The following is a 21,235-nucleotide window of genomic DNA, read 5'->3' as shown; positions in this document are numbered from 1 at the left end:
TTCGGGATCCCGAACAGTAGAGACATTTTCAAAGATCGTATATACAAGTAATTTTTGCAATTTTCTGCACTATATGTTTCTGAAATGTCTTTAAATAGACAGTTGATTTTCCAGAGGTGCAAAAACAATCTCTTGAGAGAGAAATAGTGAGTAGAATTCCAAATTTTCACCGCATCGGGAAACTTGGAAAATTTCCCATTCATAAATGTCAGTCCCGAACATAGGAATTATTAAAATTTTCCTTCCCAATCCAGCTCTGACCAAAAATTAGTCATCCCGCACACTGGCGTACGCAGAAGGGATTAAAAAAATAAATTAAATTAAAGCAGTAAGGACTCGGAGAAAAAACAAAGTTGTAAGTGCAAACTCTGCTTAAAATTACTCCCGATTATATTTTCGTCATTGAACAACTTGCAACACATTTTATAGTGTATGCCCCTCTTAGAAAGCAATCATGTAATATCCACCTTTACACTTCCAGCCCCCCCCCCCCTCGAAAAAAAATCCTACGTAAGCTAGTGATCACACGCATCCCTAGTTACAACAGTCAGCAAAATTTTTAATGTTTGGCGAAAACATTCTCTCAAAATTTTGATGGACATGGCAGTTAATTTTCTGTAAATAACAGCCTAAAAATCAGAGAAAATAATATTATTTGCAATAAAATATTGATTCAATCTCACCATTTGAATTTTATGAACTTGTTCCAGATATCTTAGGGGGTCAAGTACCCTCTTTGGCCCCATCTGGTGGCTCCCTTCCAGACATCTCACAAAACTCTCAGCTTGCAAAAATTTTCACCAAGGATTTGAAGCTGTCGGTGCTTGGGTGTCATCCAAGGAAGGACTGTGTTTCTAGTTATAAAGTAAACACTTGACTTACTTCTTAAAATACCTATTTACGTTACTCTTAAATCTCACATGTAAGCTGCTCAAGAAGTTTTAACTAATCCACAGTTTCCAGGCCCCATTCTATCCACATGGTAGCTACTCTCCGAAATACATTTTATTGTGAATACAACAAAATATTGACATTAACAACTATATGCAGTATAAGCTCATATATGCAGTATGTTAAGTGTGGAACAAAACTAAATCTATATATTATTCAATTTTAGAAATGCTTTAAACACACATTAAAAAAACAAAAAACAACTTAGCCAGGTGTTTTAAATGTGGCCTATGGGTACTCATTACAATGTTTCTTTAACTGAATATACATTTTTCAGCCACTGAACAGATTTCTGTACAAAATCACACAGGTTGACTGAAGTTACAAATCATGCAAGTAATCACAGACTATCAAATTTCAAGTATCAAAATGTGTTTTAAACAAGAATAAGAAAAATGAAGTAATGTGTTCTAAATGTTTAAAACATGTTGTTTTATTCATGCCAAACTTGAAGAAATGCATGTAAGTTATGTTAATTATTTTGTAATTGCAGGAATTCATGTCCTGGGAAGCTTCCAACATTTCAACAGGAAGCTTTCTCTGTCCCATTCAAGAATATTGGAAAGCAGCCATCAGATAGGTGAGTATTCAGAATTCTTGTCAATTTTATGTATTAATCTTTAGTGGACAATATGTACCATTTCATAATGTAAACAGTTCTGGGCATCTGATACATATGTGCACCACTACCACATGACAGCAATTCACACATCATTTCTGAAAAACTACAGATATTTCAGTTCTGTATTTTTCTTCAAATGAATGTTTATAGACATATGAAGGTATGACACACTGAAATTATGATTCAATTTGAGTATTGTATGTCTACCAAAAACTGTTCTTTATTTCTATATTGATGTTAATTTTATAGCATGGACTTTTGAAATGTGTGGAAATGTTTTAAAAATCATAGACTAAGGATAATTTACCATAGAGAATGAAGTTTTTATTTTTATTTTTGGGGTGAAAGGGATAGAACTTTCCCAAGAAGTGAAGTGTTGATATTGATATTCCATCTCGATACAGGTGCAATTAGAAGAAAAAGTGGACCATTTACTGAAGAAATCTCTTTTTGAAGAGTCCCTGCTGCCCCCACAATAAAACTACAGTGAATATAAAAATTCCAAATTGTAGCACTGCTATGTACCTACAGTTGCGTCACTTATAGTTAACAAATCCCATAGTTTATAATAAAAAAGTAACAACAAAGCAGTGTTGCCTACTATTCCACAGTAAGCTATCACTCTAGCAATGGGCTATACAATGTAGGTACATGAATTTACTTGCCACAATAGACCACTTTTTGGAAAAATATTAGGCTACTTACAAAAAAAAAAAAATAATTGGAAAACCTCAAAAAATAGATAAAATTTCTCCTCCAAAAATATTTTGAACTTTCATCCAACCCTGTTTGTCCCTAATTTAGCACATGGTGAGGAAAACTGTTTGCTATTGTACAACATATTTATCTATACAGGATATGTATGAGGGCAAATCGAAAAGTGTTTGCCCCAATTTTTTGATGCTTGGCAGGTCCTGGCTCTTAGAGGGCTGGTGTTGTTTGTAACAGCATACCATTAATGTGAACAACTTCAAAATTATGGATACGTTCAGCTGTTTTGCATCATTAATATCATCCCAGTTTTTATTCCTATGATTCAAATATTGAGTTCTCAAGAAATGCTTTTGGGGGTTCATTAAGTTAATATTGGACACAGAAAATGTAGAAATACCTTTCAAATGCATACAGTTTCTTCCCAATATCTTGCACACACCCCTTGGCCTTGTTCCCACTCATAGCTGAAGCTAATTATTTCCCCAGGGTGGCTGCCCACCAGAAATTATGCATGTATGTTTCTCCCTAGATGTGAAAAATTGCAAGTTTTATTAATCCAAATCCCATGGTACATCTATAAATGCCCTGAGGCAAGTTTTTCCCAGTTTAGATTTATTTTTATTGAGGAAGGAAAAGAAAGCTGGAAAATAAAACAGAATTCTCTCAGTCTGTTTACTTTGTTAGTATCCTTTGCAGAACAATCTATCTGACCGGTGAAATAATATTTATTGCAAGATAAGATATCTTGAAGTTGATTAGTTAAATTTGAGTTTGAAATTCTCATACAATTGATTTAACAATTTTACGTATCCTGTAATATTTGTGACTTGTGTTTGAAGATGCATTTCGATTTTGAGTCTGAGTATGCCAAATGACAAATTTAAACTCCGCACCTTAAGTTAAATATTTTAATCATGGATAATAATTTCTGGATACATTGGAATCACACAGACACTTTTGTATGGTTAATATATTTGTGTGTGTGTTGGGGGGGGGGGGTGAGGAGAGGTTGTAATACATAAGGTTGAAAGAGAGAGAACATCTGCATGTGCCCTTCAATTTTTGGAAAGTTCGCCTTGAAAACTGGGAATTACACTTGAATTTTATCATGGTCATAGAGTGTCCTATGTTTTCTGTAGTGACCTTTCATCCCGTTGATGTCAAATTTTACAGTTCTATCCATTTCCAAAAAGAGGCTTTATGAACAGGCCTCTCAAGGCAGGTGGTGAGCTGGTCAACGGCCCTTGGGTTGGCATATCCCCCTCCCCCCCTGATAAATAGAAATAAAAATCAGGAGATACTTTTACTTTTATTTACTCACAAACCCTCCCAAAGAAGGGATGTTGCAGATTTTGCCAGATTTTACATTTATGCCAAAGTGCCAACAAGTTTCAAGTCAATGAAGTCATTCTTGTTTGAGACAGTAGTGCGTGCGGGTGTGTAGAATCGCGATTATGGGAAGAATTGAAATGTCTAGGAAACTGGACAAATTTCTTAAATTTTAATCAGGATTCCAAAAGGCTATAAAGAAGGAAAGCAAGGGGGATGCAATTTTAAAAACTCGTAAGGGTGCCTTCGAAAAATTGTTACTACCTGTAAATACAGTTTGCTTCAAATTTTGTCACGATCAGTAAATGGAAATAATGGTGAAATCCTGGGGTTTAGTGTTGTTGTTGGTGATATAGTTGAAGCCATGAGTGCCAGTGGTGATGGTGATCTTAAATTTAACTCTTCTGTGAGCCAGGTTGCAATGTAGGAACAAATTGCAAGGATGAGTGTATTTCATCTTCTGCATCAGATGATAGATTAGTTCTGTTTCTAGACTCACGTGAGTTTATTTATTGTCAGTTTTGAACAATAAATTTGCAGTACATGCCTGCAAACACAAGGGATATTTTTTCTAGTGCTTGTGGCACAGAAACAAGGTCTCAATCAGAAAAGTCATTAAGAAAAGTTGTTTGCCTTGATGTCACCTTCCTCTACAGGGTGTCAAATTTTAGATTTCATTGGTGGTAAAAGGGGATACTATGAACATGTGTGTGGGTATAACAATAGATAATAATTACATAATACTAATAATCAAGTTTGCTTTAGCATAGAATTTTACAAGAAATGGATGATGTCGATATTTTCACTTTTCATAAAAATGATATAGTTCGGATATAGTTTGCACAGGGCTTCATGTTCCCTAATGGTGGACCTGCTTAGAACTGTAGATTCAGTCCCATTTAGCCTTTCTCAGCATAACTTAGACTTCAGGAATTTCAAAGTAATAAAGAAATATCTAGTCAGAAAAGAAGTTAATTAAAATTTCGACTAATATTAGTAAAACAACGAATTCAACTAATGGTAGTCAAAAAAGTACTCAACTATTTTTTTTTTACTAATAACACTGTTCTACACACATTTTGTTACAGAAATGAAAGTACCCATGCTTTACCAATCTGAGGATGCTGATCACGGAAATGACATTAAAAAAGTTTGTTTGGCTCTCTTTTTGGTGTAACAGAAGCCAGGGTGGGGGAGAGGGGACACATTCAAGTGACCCAGCTCTACTCTAGTATATATGGCACCAATTCTGATGGTCTGGCACATCACATTCAAGTATATCATGCCATCCTTTGCTGTTCCAGATCCCCTCAACATTGGCCAGTTTCCACCATGGTTGGCATTTTGTCCATTTTTTTTCTGTTTTTTTTCAGGTTATGTTTATAAATACATATATTTTAAAAATGAAACACATTTTTCCTTTATAGTAATATATTGGAACATTCAATTTGTATTGTTTTAGTTCACTGAATCAAAAACTATTTAATATTTTCTGTTAACATTTTTAAGAATTTGACAATCAAGGTCTCACACCTTGAAATGATTAAACAAAAAACATACATAACCCGTGCCGCAACAGACTATTTAGGGCCCAGGCCTACCTACCGACTGCCAACCGCACCCCCACCTGATCCTACTCTTATGGGGTGATGTGTTGTCAGCACGACAAACCCCCAGTCGTTGTCATAGAATTTTATAACCGGGTTATGGTTTTCATTCGTAGCTCCCCAATTTAATCATGATGGTGAGTGTTCACCAGTCTCATATGCAGGCCGAAATCTCATGAGAAAAGTTGTTACATTTCTCCAAGGAGACTCAAACCTGCACACGACCATAGCCGGAGCCCAAAGCATGACATAACAGCCAAAGTGCGGGACAAATGAATAAATTATCTAAAATACTATGTTCTGAAAAATTTGACCAACAGTTTGATTCTACTCTTGCTGAATGTCGTAACAGTTAATATATCTATGATCAGTTCCCAGGGTTGCACATTGCAATACTATACTAATACTTGATAGCTATGGTGGTTTAGTCAACCTCCGTGGTGGAGTGGTTAGCACAGCATGCTGCAATGACAGGGGTCCCCGGTTCGATTCCTGGTTTGGATGTGGATGTTTGTGTTTGTCCAAATAATACAAAGAGCCGGCCCCTGTGGCGGAATGGTAAGCACATTGCGGTACGACTGCAAGGGTCCCAGGTTCGAATCCTGGTCTGGATGTGTGTGTTCATTCATCAATTTCATCATATCATCACTCATCCCCATCTTCAAAAATTAGCCAAAAGTGGTACAAGAAGCAAAGCAAAATAAAGCAAATCAATCAATAGATAATACAGAGAAAATAGTGAAAATTGAGAAAATAGAGAAGAAGGGGGATACTACTGCCTAGGGGTATTGCTTTTATTACAAATGTAAAAATAAAAGTAGACAGGCTGACTGACTTGTCATGCAGAACACCCAGGATCGAATCTTGGGGGCGGGGTGTGATCTAAGGTCGGATTTGCCAGCCTTGTCCCTGCATAAAGCAGCTCTGGAACTCACCCATCCTCAAATCAATGGGTCCTGGGGGTTAAAAGGCAGTCAGAGTTTGGTTGTGATCACATCACCTCCAAAATTGCAGAGATCAAGAATATGTCAGGCCCTACCCCATATCCCCTGAATGTGACTTCACGGTGCAGTGCTATATGCATGGGGAACTTTACCTTTACGTACTATACAACATATGATAGCTGCACACACACTTTTAAATCTGCTTCAATACAGTTTGTTCACAGTTGTTTTCTCATTATTTTGTGGATGTTTCAAGTTTAAATATCTCTGTGTATTAACTATGCCAAAATTATAAGGCTGACATATTTGATTGTCTTGACTGATTTCATCCAAATGAAATATACCATATCCATCCTCCAAAATATCTGGTTGCTATGAAACTAACAGTTCCCTTGGACAAACCATTAGTGGCCCCATTTGGATCCCAACATACATGTGCAATATATTGTTAAAATAATTATTTGTCAAGCCATAGCTTTAGAAATGACCTAAAATGTTTGTCTCCATTCTTTATGTCCAAAAATGTAGTTTAGGCAAATATTTGAAAGTGGCATCAGAATTTGGAGCTAGCTCAGAATATGAAAAATCAATTTTTCATCCACCATCTTGAAATGCTTTTAACCAATGCAAATAAAATCATTCCCTGGGTGTATCTATTTACGACATGAATTTCAGCTTAAAAATTCTAAATTTGCTACAGATACCGTGGTCTCAAGATTGGTGACATTCTCCCACCCTTCCTAAACCACACGCTATATTACACAGTAATGCTCAAGTAATGTCCTAACATAGCTGAGACTTGGTTTTCTTAGTCTACGAAAATCAAACCTCAAATATTTGCATAACTTAGAGCTCTTGCAAGTCATGTTAAATCAGTCTGTTGTCTACCATCTTTAAACATGGTGACATTTTTTCTCAAATACAATATGACACCAATCCTTTAAGTTATTTTGTAACTCTAAAAATTGCAACTCAAAAGTTTTACATTTATGTTTGCAATTTTACCACCACTCCTCTCCTAAACTATGAAATATAATTTTAAAAGTTTTACTGCAAAATTGCGGACCGACAAATTATGTACAATGACTGAGTTTAGTTCCTTATACTCCGAAAATGCATTGTAGACAATTTTGAGGAAAGAGAGCATAGTATAGAGTATGCATGCAACATGAGGAAAATCAGTTCTTCATTCACCATCTTGAAACACATTGTTCAATTTCACTCACATGTAATACCATTACAGTCTGTCAAGTTTTCTAGTTGCAGAAACATGTTATCATGGTCACTAAATAGATGAATTGTCTTTCTTTGCCCATCCACCCCACCCATGCTCCTCCTAAATCATGCATTATGTTTCGATAATTTTGTGAATTTACAGTGCAAATGATGTCACAATGCTCCTGAAAGTTTTATGCACAAAGCTCGGAATTTTAGTCTCTAAAAAGGTTTGAAAATGTCAAAATATGAAAGTATATGTATACATTGTATTTACTTGAGTACCCTACACCCCCTATTTTTAAGGAAAAAAGAAATTGTGGTAGATTATGAAAGTGCTAGACTTCTTGGGTATAGAGCTCCTAACCACAAATAACATTTATCCTACATGGGCAAGCAACCCAATGCACTGAACTGGAAGGGTCACTGTCTCAGTGCAAGGCATTGGAAAGAAAACAGAACATTTGCACACATACTAAATTTTGAGAACTGAAATGAATCATTCGAAAAGTGTTTGGTTTAATTATAGCACAGTCAACGTTATTCTACTTTCTCATTTCAATAAAATGTGCTCAATTCTCCTTTGTAATGTTTTATACATGGAAAAATGTATTGTAAAAGTTGATCGTCACAGGTGAAACTATGTGGCTTGCCCACATACAGAAGTGATAGATATCTAAAGTGCTACCTCATTTCAAAATTATAAGCTTTGTTCATTCCATATTTTATCCAAATATTTCAGACCCTTTTATTTTTTTGTTTCTTGGATATATGTTTGCATTATTTCTGTTAAAAGTCCATTTCTAACATGATTTGAGAAAAATATCCTGAAAATACCACTGTGACTTCTATCACATTAATTATTTTGAGTATTATAAGCTTGGCTAAGCCTTTATTTTACAAGTTTTCTCAAACTGTTGACAATTCTAGAACCTCTCAATAATTTAAAGCAATAATGTACAATATTTTCTGAAAAAAAACTCACATTTTGAGTGTTTTTTTTGGTGGGTTTTTCTCAAAAAACCTGCATGGGGAAAACTGGGCTGGGCCCACCTGGGCCAACCCTGGTTTGCACTCAGTTGTGCAGTGTTTCCCGAGTATTCTTAGATTTCGTATATATGCAATATATACAGCAACATGGCAACACTGGTGGCTGTTTGACAATGTAGCATCCCAACAACAGCACTCCATTCTGACCTGTCATGTATTTAGGGAAGTATTTCACCACCTTTGGCTGCTAGCAAACCTCACAAGATAACTAACTCTCTATCCTTCTTAAACCTGAAGGTTTATGGCTGCAGCAACACAAGCCTCCCATCTGTCCCTATCCTGGGCAAGATCAATCCAGTCTTTTCTATCCTTACCGATTTCCTTTAGGTCCATCTCAACGTTATCCCTCCATCTTCATCTTCGACTTGGCCTTCCTACAGCTCTCATACCATCAGGTTTCCAAACAAGAATCCTGTAAACCACAAGATAACACAGGCCAAATTAAATGACCTAATCAGGGACTTAGAACTTCCCAAAAATAAAGCTGAATTGCTGGGCTTATGGCTGCAACAATGGAATCACCTGGGGGATGATGTGAAGGTACTACTCCCAACAAACAAAGATTCTTCCATTTTTCGAAACAAAAGGGGACCTGTCTGTGTGCCATGACAAAGGCTTCTTTGCATCGATGAATACATCGCATAAGACCGAGGACTGGAGACTTTTTATTGATTCCTCCAAGTTCTGTCTTAAAGCAGTTTTGCTGCACAACGGCAATGTTCTAACTTCAATTCCTGTTGTCCATGTAGTTGACATTAAGGAAATGAAAACATGAAAGAAATTCTTCGGTGATGGTGGGTAAACTGCATGGAATGCATTTCGACAAGTGTGTCAAAGTTTTCGGGGAACAGGAAAGCAAAGAACTATGAACAACTCGTGGAGAATCTGATGAGCATTGAAAAATGAGATTGACATCCATGTAGAGTGAAGTGTACAAGGGCCTTGTTATTTAAGCATTTAGTTTTATTAACCGCAAACAACATTTTACACAATCCGTGCTTTCATTTTTCACATTAGCCCTGTTACCAATCAACAAAACTTAATACATCACAACAACATGCAAGTTGTCTTCTTCTTCTAAACTTACTATTCTAATATACATCTATCAGAATCTTCTGACTGACATCTTATGAGAAGACTGGTGGGAATTCAATGTTCATAGTATTACTTAATTACTTTTCTTTCTTAGTGCTTTGCTGTTAGTGGTTTGTACAGTTCAAGGGATGTACAGGGTAGCTATAAAGTCTGGAACCATAGGAGAAATGATACATAGCACATGTTCCTACTAAAGAACGTGCTCCCCATGTCCGCCACCATTCTCAATGCACTTCTGGAAACTTTTTACAAAACTTATTTGAATTGTCCTTAACGTAGGTGGTTCCAGAGCAGCAAGTGCAGTGGTTATTCTTTCCCGGAGATATCCCAGATCCCAAATTTTTACTGCATACACCCCAGCTTTCACAATCGCCCATATGGAAAAATCCATAGGATTCAGGTCTGCCCATTCCACAAGGCCCCTCATCCCAATCCAGTGTCCGGGAAACATGCCATCCAACCAGTGGCATACAAAACCTGCATAATGAGGTGGAGCTCCATCTTGCATAAACCACTCTGAATAGCCACCGATAATATCAAGTTCTGGTACCATTTCATTGCCCAACATACGGAGGTAATTTTCTCCAGTGAGTGTTGATTCATAGAAGAATGGGCCAATAATCTTATCGTCCCATAAACCACACCATACTATCACTTTTGGGAGAGCCTTGCATTTTACTGTCGGTGAACCAGTTGGGGTTTCTTTGTGACCAGTACCTTAAATTTTTGTTTGTTCACCTTCCCAGAAATGTAAAAATTTGTCTCGTCCGAGAACATCCCTGTTTCCAAAAAAGATGGATTTACGATTGATGTACTGTAATTTGGCGAAGGAACCAGCACACATCTCAACCCTTGGTCAGGATCGTCCTCCGTTAGATGATGCAAAAGCTGCAACTTGTATGGATGGAATATTTTACTTTTTAAAAATTTCCATGCCTTAGTCTGGGGAACATTGATCTCGATGCTTGTGCGCCCCACTGACTTTTTAGGACTAGCATGAAACTTTGCAAGCACTGCAGTTCTGGTATCTACATCTACAGACGGTCTGCCAGAATGCCGTTTATCCTGAGTCGATCCTGTTTCACTAAATTTATTTAGCAGTTTTCCAACTGCACTATGGGTTACTGACTTCCCCGGATACCTCCTATTGAACTTGGATGCCACATCCCTCTGGGACCACCCCTCTTGTCCACAAAGAAGAATTATCTCCACTCAGTGGTCTTTCGTCAGTGACACTATTCACCTGTAAACAAACAAATACAAGAATATAGTCATTTCTCCTATGGTTCCAGACTTGATAGCCACCCTGTATTTCAGTAAAGAAAGGGTCCTTTCTACTACACAACAGAAAAACATTCGTGTTAAAGATTCAAGAACCATTTGTTTCAAGGCCGCTGGCAGGATTTTTTTGGGGGGGGGAATGTTAAAAGTGGAGGAAACATAGAGTTATGCTCCCCCCCCCTTTCCTGTTAAGCAAATTATCATAAACCATCACCAACACTAAGTTAATTTGCATAGACACTTAATCTGTCTTTCACTGCACCTCTCATCTATGTTTTCATGCTACAATTTCAAAATTTGAATTGTATTAATTCTTCCCAGATATGTTCGGGGGGGGGGGGGTGCAAGTGCCAACCATGACCTTCTTTTGGGGGCGCTTTTAATATATTTTTTAAGTTATGCTAACATTGCTTGTGATTAATTGTTTTGTAACAAGTTATACTTATCTTGAAAATAAGAGCCAATGCATTGCTTCCTTTAACTTTAAATTAAGAGCCAATCTTAGAAAATGAAGTGCATATTCATGTTCAGGAGGTCAATTTCAGTAAGAAACAGCTACTTTCCTTTCTGTAACAGAAGAAAAGTGAAAATTTGTAGAACAGTGTAATTAATTAGGTGATGGTTGAAATTAGTCGATGCTGCCCATCACTAGTTTTTACTTTCAAATCACCAATTGATCAGATTTTAAAAACTATGCAAAAACAAAACTGCTCATATCAATTGCCTTATGTATGAAATGTTGATTGTATTGTATTTTTTAAAAAATAATTGGTACAAGGACAAGTAATCATCTGTAATGGGAATTTCTTTTGTCCTTAGATCTGCAACATTGCTACTATAATTTGATCAGTACATATCAATTATCTTGGATATTTTGCCCCTCTCATGTTCTAAAACATAGGTGACTTAACATTTCATTCTGATAACTACAGCACATATGTTTAATTAGGTCATGTTGAAAGTACCTTTAAATAATAGCATTTATGGCTAATTTATTGTAATATGTTTACAGTTGGAAAGTTTTCAAAATTTCCCATTTGATAAATCCACATTCATGTAAATATTATTTTCTGTAATTACCTTACAAATATGGTTTGGTTACATTGAACAATGCAATTGCACATGTAATATAACATATAAATTGAAGGGCTCGGGTACAGCGCCTTGAATAACGTAGTGTGGAAAACGACCCAAGAAACCGGTTCCCCGAGATGATGACAAGTAGATGGCAGTGCGATCGACCCAGGTGCTAATTTTGTTAAGAAAGTAATGCGGCTTAGTTAGTTTTTGGAATATATTGTGTAGATTTGTTCCTCTAGAAAGGCGGTAAGTGAATTGATGGAAACAGTTATATTTGTGGAGTGATATGCAGTCACGAAATGACATTAATTTGGAAAGAAAAGTAAAATAAAATTAATAAATAAATAGCAAACATCGCAAAGTGATTCCGGACGTCAGGGGTTGGATTGTGTACTAGAGTTTTATTTTTTAAAGTTATTAGAATATAAATAGTATCCTGAGAGATATTTCATACCGAGGTGACAAACCACAAGTGTCGCTTTGAAGCGAGCAGTCCGTAATCAATGCAGCCTTTCGAACCGTAGGGACACAAGCTCTGACTGCACCGTTTCCTCAAGGAGATTTTAGACCAAAGCGACACGCGACAAACGATACGAGGATTTCACACCAAAGCAACACGGGTCGGGTCCTTCGGTCCAAGGCAACTTTCACACTGAAGCGACACATGTTGCTTGGAAACGAGCCAATCAAGAGCAATATTTCACATCGTAGCGGCATGACGGAAAGCACAGGCCAGCGTTCGGTTGGTGAAATCCTCAAGCGACAAGCGGCGCGTGCCCCTTGTCACTTTGGTGCGCAATCTCCCTAAAGCAAGACACTCATTGCATCGTGCATGCGCGAACAACAAACCACGGCAACATGTTGCCAGCTATTGAGGAAATGGACCAGTTTGAGCGACGCAGAAGCGACAAAGCAACACGTGTGGCATATCGTGTCGCCTAGATCTGTTGTTGTAATGTGCGGTTTTTCGTGTCGCCTATCTGTTGTTCGCACAATTAGTAGCGAACGCTTGCCAATAGACTGAAGGCACCATGTCGCTTGTCACTTAGTTGGGAACTCCCCCTGTAGCACGTCACTTCGGTCTGAGCACCCTTCCTTTAAGGAGCTTTACGACCGAAGTAACAAGTAGTACGCGGATACGTCATATGAACGTGTCGTTTGCTGTTTGGACCTTCACGTGCAATGAATGCTATTTTACAGTCTGGAAGTGTGTGTCACTAGTGTGACAGTGTGAACATCCCATGTCGCTTGTCCCATTGGTTTGAAAGTTTCCTTACACTCATGTCGATGGCACTAAGAAAATTTTGTGGGGTTCCCCTTGTCGTTTCATGGAATCATCATTATCATCATCGCCGCGAGTAGTTTAAAGCGGAAGAAAAGAGACAGTAAATATCAAAAATACAAATGCTTCAGTGTGTATATCTTTAAAAGAAATGATGATGATGATAATAATAATGAACCTAATTCATACACAAAAATTTAGTTGCCAAGAGCATTCCACGCGTATTTTTCTCCCGTATTATTAATGAAAGTATGACGATAACAGACATGGTCGACTGTCTAGAATGTTCGTTAATATCTTTGCGACCACTGTATCAAATATCATAGCAATTATCACATTCATAGAAATGCTTCATGTAAAAGAATCAGACATTGCAGCAAAAACTCCATTTACTTCCATTATAAGCAGACGAATACCAAGCACCGGGCTCAACACCAGCGCCTCTAGCGGATCATTTTCGAGTGGAACCAGCCAGAGCGCGCAGAACTGTGCCGTTTTCCACACTACGTTATTCAAGGCGCTGTAGCTCGGGTGTTAAACATGGTGACATTTTGGTAATTTTTAAGTTACAAAGTAAATACTTCAATTTTTGAGTGAAATTGCCATGTCATACAATTTGCATTGGACTCAGTGAAATTGGTTAACACAACACCAAAACAATTTATCTACAGTAAAGCTTCTAATGACCTTTATCCTTAATGGACTCAGAGATGACCAAAATGTCACTATGTTTTATGCCTGAACCCTTCAATTAACATAACTAACTACAGATATAAATAGTGTAAAACAATGACCTGGGTAAAATCTCAGTAACATCTTCCACTTTGTTTCTGTTAGTGTTGCAAGTTCATTTGTAGAGTATCAACCTCTTGCTCAACCTTTTAGAGGTGACTGTCTTGTATAATTGAGAATATTCATTGTATGATGAAGATTACCTTTGCAAGCAGTCCACAGTTTAAAGAACACCTAAACCACACATCAAAAATTCCATTCTTCAAGCTCATTTACATTTTATAGTTCAGATGAAAAGTTTTCACAATCATATCCAAGAATGGATCTGGGTTAAGATAGAGTGCCATCTTGACCAGGATCAACTTCCTTGTTTCAGGTTTTAAACATGGGTTTTTAGTATTGTGTGCTTTTGTATTTTATTACATAGTGAACTGCTTGCAATGGTATTTCATGTCATCTGGCATTAATTGAAGTTGACAATTCAAGTTTTAAGTCCACTTCATGCATACATAGGTTAATCAGGACTGGACCTACAGTTTAAAATAGTATCCAAACCACTATGTGCATCCACTAGGTATCAAACCCAGGACCTCTTGATTACAAGGTGATAAGTGATGACATTAGCACTACACCATCAGGTAGGCCCAATATTTGGGGGTTAGATTGTCAATTACATGCTTTGCTTAAGAAAGTGAAGTCAATCATACTTTGGAAGAGTAAATAATCTCGCAAACCTGAAGGGAAATTAATCTGAAGTTTTGTAACATAAAGATGGTCAGTACTCTTATAATTTCAATTCAAGGATTGATTTATAAATGCAGCAGTGTCTTACATCAGGAAATAGACTTTGAGCTGGAGATAAGGAAAAGTAAACTTTTTTGAGATAACACAGCCTTATTTTGTTTGCTCTTCCAAGCTTTCATTTTTGTTACAAAGAGAATGTGTATGTATCCATACATGGTTGATGATCCTAGATCTTGGCGCCCTGCATGTACTTCAATGTGCTTTGCATCAGGAACAAGCTACTAGAAGACTATAGTTGCCATTCAAACACACAAGTTTTTTTTGGTCTCCATAGACCTGTTGTAAAAAGTTCATGGTTTCAGTAGCTCTCTTTTCCAGTTTAGCACACAACCTAATACTCTTTCTCTGTTCCCTTCTGCATCAATTATCAACATATTACTAAGGGCCTTCCTGACACATGCCACCACTGAACTGACTTTCATGAATATGCAAGTGCACGCCACATGTTTGAATAAAACAAACAACAGTTTTGGTTAAAATATGTTGCAGATCTTAGCACAGTCTCAGAACATTTATGGCAAGGGCTGAGTGTGTTTGTGCTCTTAATCTTTTACTTATATGATATGAATTAGATGTTGATGAAACCAATATATTTTCATTTTTTTTAGATTGTAGAGCCCCCCGATGACGTTGTGGTAATGTTGTTGCCTTGTAATTAAGAGGTCCTGTGTTCTATACCCAGTGGAAGCACACAGTGGTTCGCATTTCACTTTAAACTGTAGGTCCAGCCCCAATTAGCCTTACGTGTTTTATGCTTTATGTGGACTTAAAAAAACAAGAAATGAAAATTGTATAGATTGCATGTGCTTTTTGCTGGTTTTAGCCTTTTTAGTGCCTGCAGGTAACAAATGTATGGCCAGTTTAACAGGGAAGAAATAGTTCACAAACAATAGAATTCATGTCATTGTGTATTGATTTAATATTATTTTACATCCTTGTACGTTATTTTCATTACATATAAATTGCATTGCAACAGATGTGTATTCACAATGCATTTGCAGAGCTCTGACTAATGTGAATTAACTAAAAAATAATAGGGAATGGTATTGAACTGGATAGATATGAAACCCAGTAGTTAATCCCACAGCAGTAACAGTTAACTCATGCTGCTGTCAGGCAATTTTCAAGGACAATGGCAAAAGATTCAGCATCACATCCTTTACCTGAAGTGAAATTGTTCAGTGTAGTTGAATGAGGCCAACGTGTTTGAGAGTGCAGTCTTCTCTTTCCATCCTCACTTTTACAATCTTCAGGGCCCTGCCTCTTCCGTTTGTGCTGCGTGGTCAACTCATTTTAATCTTGTGAATTTTGTCAGAAACTGTGTCCAGTCTTTTGTATAAATAACACAACTATATGCTAAATTAGCATCTCCACTGGCCACCGCCTCAGTAGCTGAGCGGAGATGCTGACATTTTCGACCAGTAATGTCCCGCATATATTTATGGACATATATTTAGCATGCAGATATTTATATTAATATTGCAAAACGAGCACTAACCTGTGCTATAAGAGTTGTTCAAAGTGATGTCCACCTACATTCATACATTCCTGGCATCGTTTGATGAAATTTTGATTCACACACAAAAATTCTTCTTCCGTAATTCTTCCAAGTTCTAGCCTTATATTGTCTTCTAGGTCGTCGATACTATGAGGGTTATTTCGGTAGACTATTTTTTAACGATCCAGTTTCTCGTAATGTAAGGACAAGACGCATGGCCGTAGGCAGGAAAAATTTTCGGGGGGGTTCATTCATAATTGTTCCCAGGGCGTCGCCAGAAATTTGAATAATAGAAATAATAATAATAATTGTACAATAATAATTAAAATTTCATAATAATAAAACAATTTTATTCCATAATAATAATACTAATAATAATTATTATTATATTATTGTTATATCCTTGAGGGGGCTTACTCAATCCAGCAGATGAGTGAATATCCAGCATAAGTTTCTTTTTGGTTTTTTTACGTTTCATACAATGTGTACTGAAATGCACAATTATTTTACTTCGTCATTAAACTTTAGATACCTTCATGAAAACAATTTAAAAAGTTAGATGGAAATTTTAGTCATAAAGTTTTTGTTGTTTGACTTTAAAATTAATTTTTTGGAATTTTGAAAAGTGTGGAACCAGTTATTATCTTTAAAAGCTTAGCCTGGTGCATGGATTGTAACCTCAATAGCGAACGTAATGCGCTACGAATCTGGAGGTACTAGGTTTGAACTCCTATCAAGGGGGATTTATTTTCGACTTTATCGGACGGGGAATTTAAAAGCTGGAAAGGGAATTTTGGGACAATCATAAGGGAATCTTCAGTCTATATTCCTTGTGACGCAGGAACAACACTGGAAAGATGACAGCAGAAGTGATAATGGAGGGGTCGCCGGTGGGCTGCAATTCCGAGAATAAATCCTGTTTCACTCAACTTTCAGAATTCCAAATGTATGAAAATTCTAGCTCGATCGTTTCAATATTGTCTGCTTGTATTTTTGTGATGCTTCGAGAAAAAAATTGAAAATTTGTTACAGATTTTGGTTTCTGAACATCCATTAATCCAACATGTCAGAAGTTTCGGGGGGGGGGGGGTTTGAACCCTAGAAACCCCCCCTCTAAATACGGCCATGACAAGACGTATAACCGTCTCTCTACCTGGAGGTGAAACGCCAGGGAATTTCTGTGCAAATTGCCTACACACGTCTCGACACGAGTCTGTTTTCACGTAAGTGTCATGCATAAAAAAATCTTTGTTCTAACGTGAACTTTGCGGCTGGCATTTCAATCGCCTCACTTACACACAACAAACACACTGCAATTAAACAAAGAAGGAGCACGGCAAGTAACCAAAAATCACACTCTTTCACACAGTACGAAATTAACACGCTCTTGGTTCAAGGTCTGTTCCTCACTCCATTCGCAGCTCTGTCTAGGACACCTGTAGTCGCGAAGGAAAGAACAAGCTCGGAGCTTTCAGATTGTAAACATTGCTAAACCATTGACTTTTAACTGTTCAGTCTGCAACGTAATCTTGATACAGTGTTGCACATTCGAAACCTCAAAACGATTCCGAGCGAAGCAAAACGCTTTCGAGGGTAAACTTAAGCGGGACGTTACTTTCGAAAATGTCGGCATCTCCGCTACTGTCGCCCGCCACACTTCTCCCGATCTCTCGGCCTCGCAAGGAACTGGACGCACGGTATGTGCCACTTGATCTGAACATGAGTGTACAAATACAGGTATCTCCCTCAAGGCATTTCATTTTGTTCTTGTCTTCTCTACTGTCTGTCATTTAAGAATTTTGTGTTTTTTTTAAGTAGATGTATTAGGCACATGGGCACATGTTGTCTGTGCCTGTTAACAAAATCCTGTACTGCTAGTGTTGCCAACCAAAATGTGCTCTTTTAGGTGCATATAATATTGGCCATGTCCAGTACCTGATAAGTGTTGATCGAATCTTTAACATAAAATATATTCCAATGTTCCAGTTCATAGTGCTCCTAGGGGCTAGATGTGAAAGGCGATATCATGAAAGCTGTCGGTACCCGTGAGGTCTCTATAGAAGTTTCTCAATACATTTTGGGAATAGTGGTTGTATGGGAGGAATGTTAGCGGCCGCGGTGGCTCAGTCGGTAACGCGTCTGACTACCATGCTAAAGGTCCCGGGTTCGATCCCAGGCCGGTTCAAATCCGGAAAATTTTCTAACGTTGGAAGCGGCCCCGGCGCCCACCCAGCGTCTAATGACATCACCCCCACACCCCCTATACGCCTTCATGGCGTGGTGCTGAGCACAGGGGAGCACTTTTACTTTTTTTTTATGGGAGGAATGTTTTATGAAATGACACTTCTGAAAGGATCACGAGTTAATGCCTAGCTACCCTGGTTTGACTTTCCTACGCTTCTGGATTGCTAGGTGTGCTGATATCGCTGGAGGCGCCTTGCTCACCGGCATAATATAAGTAGTGTTACCAGGCGCAAGAAAGTCAGTCATCAAATGTAAAATTTCAGAGCAAAATTATGATTTCGTGATTTTCCGTGCAGTTGTATGGCCTGTACTTTGGTACAGTCTAAAACTTTAGTAAGGCCTCACTGAGACCTCACCTTTTACAAACAAAACAAACAAAAACTGATATTGAATTGGAAACACTGCATCGTCAATGCCAAAACTCTATGCAAGATAAGGAAGAGCTGTACAGCTGCCAGTCGTGAACACCACACAGGAGAGCAATGTTAACCATGAGTCATCAAGGAATAAGCACAGCGTTTCTTTCTGTGGTCATTCGGCCTCAGAAGAAATATTTGTTGTCCATTTTGAGCTCTCAAGAAATCAGGATCTGAGCTGGCGATTTATTTCCTTCATGAATGAAAATAGGTTGTTCATTTTTTCGTTTCTTTTCTCTCTTTTGTCATTAGCTCTGAAACAAATATAAAAAGAAAACGAGCAAAGAAGGTAGTTTCTTTCGGCACGTGACGTGCTATTTTTACGACCATATTAAATCCCTCTTATTTACTTTCAACGATAAGGACGAATGTTTGAGTGACCAGAAAAAATGCACGAACACAATAAGCTGTTAAATATTACCAAACCTTCGAAAATAGATGCCGGCCCCAGTGGCAGAGTGGTTACACATCACGCTACGACGCCAGAGGTCCCGCCTTCGAATCCTGGCCTGGGCATGGATTTGTGAGTCTCCATTCATCAATTTCATCATGTCGTCACTCATCCCCATATTTGATTGAGTTTGTGTTTGAAGTACACTTTATGCTCAGTAGGGCTAATCGGGACTGGATCTACAGTTTGAAGTGGGATCCGGGTTCCGAACCCTGGAACCCTTGATCACAAGGCAACGATGTTACCACTGCTCCATCGGGGAGGCTTCCCTCATATTTGCAAATTAGCCAAAAGTGGCACAAGAAGCGAAGTAAAATAAAGCAAATCAATCAATCAATCAATAGAACATAGGGTCTCCGGTTTCATAGAGCAGTATGCAAAGCACTCTGTTATGAAGACCCTCAAAATTGTAATAATAAGTGGAACAGAAAAGAGTTTAGGCAGATTAACAATTCACGTCAACCTACAATAATTTCACCTGTATTGTGTGACATATGGTTCTGCCCTAATATAATTAAACGTGCTCTTGCGATAATAGTTACACATTTACGTCTTGCAACACACAACCTCGGCTCGGCACGATATATGCATTTCCTTGTCCCTTTTCTGAATTTTTTTCTATTTAGGATATATTACGTTGTCTTTTTCCCTCTTGTTTAATGAATGACCAATTGATAACATGAATGTGATGGGGCAAACATGCCTTAATCATGGTTCGAACTTAAGACCTCTGTCTTCAAAGCACGTTACAATCTGCCACGTGTGGCTTTTCATCTCCAGTCACCATTAATTTCAAGGGGTAGAAAGCGACGTTACTCAAACAAATTGTATAAATAATTTCCATGACCATAAACATTTGTTGCACTTGTTGAGAGAAATCCATACCCTCGTAATGTTATAAGTAAACGTCGACCTATTTCATGTCCCAGGAACCCTCCCTTCCTAGCACGAAAATCACACTGTGACCACAGGATTTACGACTGAATGCTTTCTAAAGTAATAGAAATGTGCATCCCCATTTCCATTAATCGTTCACTCTTCGTATATTTTGAGGTCAGCTAATTCGAACATACGACCCTAAGACAGCTACACACTGCCAAAAAAACTGCAGTGTCAACAAAGTAATTACTGTATTTTATATATATATATAATTTTTGGTAATGGAATATTTTTCCTTTAAGCTTCTTATTTATGTTTGATTTGGTTTATTTTACATCGCTTTTCTGCCAGTTCTGGCTAAACGCGACGATGAGGATGAGCGATGAAATGATGAAGGGACACTCACAATGAACACCGAATGAACACAATGCCAAGACGGTGTTTGAGCAAGCTGTGTTAACCACTCTACCGCGGAGGCCGGAATCCTGTTTAGTTAGGAGAAATCGTTCCTTGACAGTGAACTACATAAGAACAGTTAATATGTGTCATGTCAGAGTTATAATATTTTAAATTTTTATACAAATCAATTGGGATTTACTCTTAACCATTTTTTTGCCTACATAAAAAACTTCCACACAGTTAAGATCGTTTACACTAAGGACAACAGCGTTAAAGTCTATGCTTTAAGGAATAATTAAGCACACTATGATGACGGAAAATAATAATAATTCACATGACTATAGTGATGCATTACATGGGTGAAACATTAATTTTCGATCAGGAAGAAATATTGAAAAACGCAGGGACACAATGACCAATTGATTTATTTATTTTACTTCGCTTTTCTTCCATTTTTGAGTAATCACATAGATAAGGATGAAAGGTGTGTTAAGATGAAATTTGTGAAAGGCAATCACAAACGTAGTGCACAGCGCAAACTCCTCCTTGTGTCTAGACGCCAGATCCATGTTAGTCTGCAAAATACACTCCATGGTCACAATGACGTAAGCATTCATAGAATAAATTTGTATATCATTCTCC

At 37.7% G+C, this 21,235-nt stretch overlaps 1 protein-coding gene across 1 annotated transcript in view; it reads left to right on the top strand.

Annotated features, from left to right (window-relative positions):
- Nucleotides 1-21,235, top strand: part of LOC145983758 (cyclin-dependent kinase 17-like) — a 147,236-nt gene that overhangs the window by 33,699 nt on the left and 92,302 nt on the right. The window contains exon 3 of the mRNA XM_083116807.1: nucleotides 1,445-1,531. Coding sequence (XP_082972933.1) covers nucleotides 1,445-1,531 — 87 coding nt within the window. The remainder of the gene's footprint in view (nucleotides 1-1,444; nucleotides 1,532-21,235) is intronic.

The sequence above is a fragment of the Lepisma saccharinum genome, chromosome 2 (assembly GCF_977018435.1).
Source record: "Lepisma saccharinum chromosome 2, izLepSacc3.1, whole genome shotgun sequence".
Taxonomy (NCBI): Eukaryota; Metazoa; Arthropoda; class Insecta; order Zygentoma; family Lepismatidae; genus Lepisma; species Lepisma saccharinum.
The sequence above is the reverse complement of the archived record's forward strand: the minus strand, read 5'-3'. Positions and strand labels throughout refer to the sequence as shown.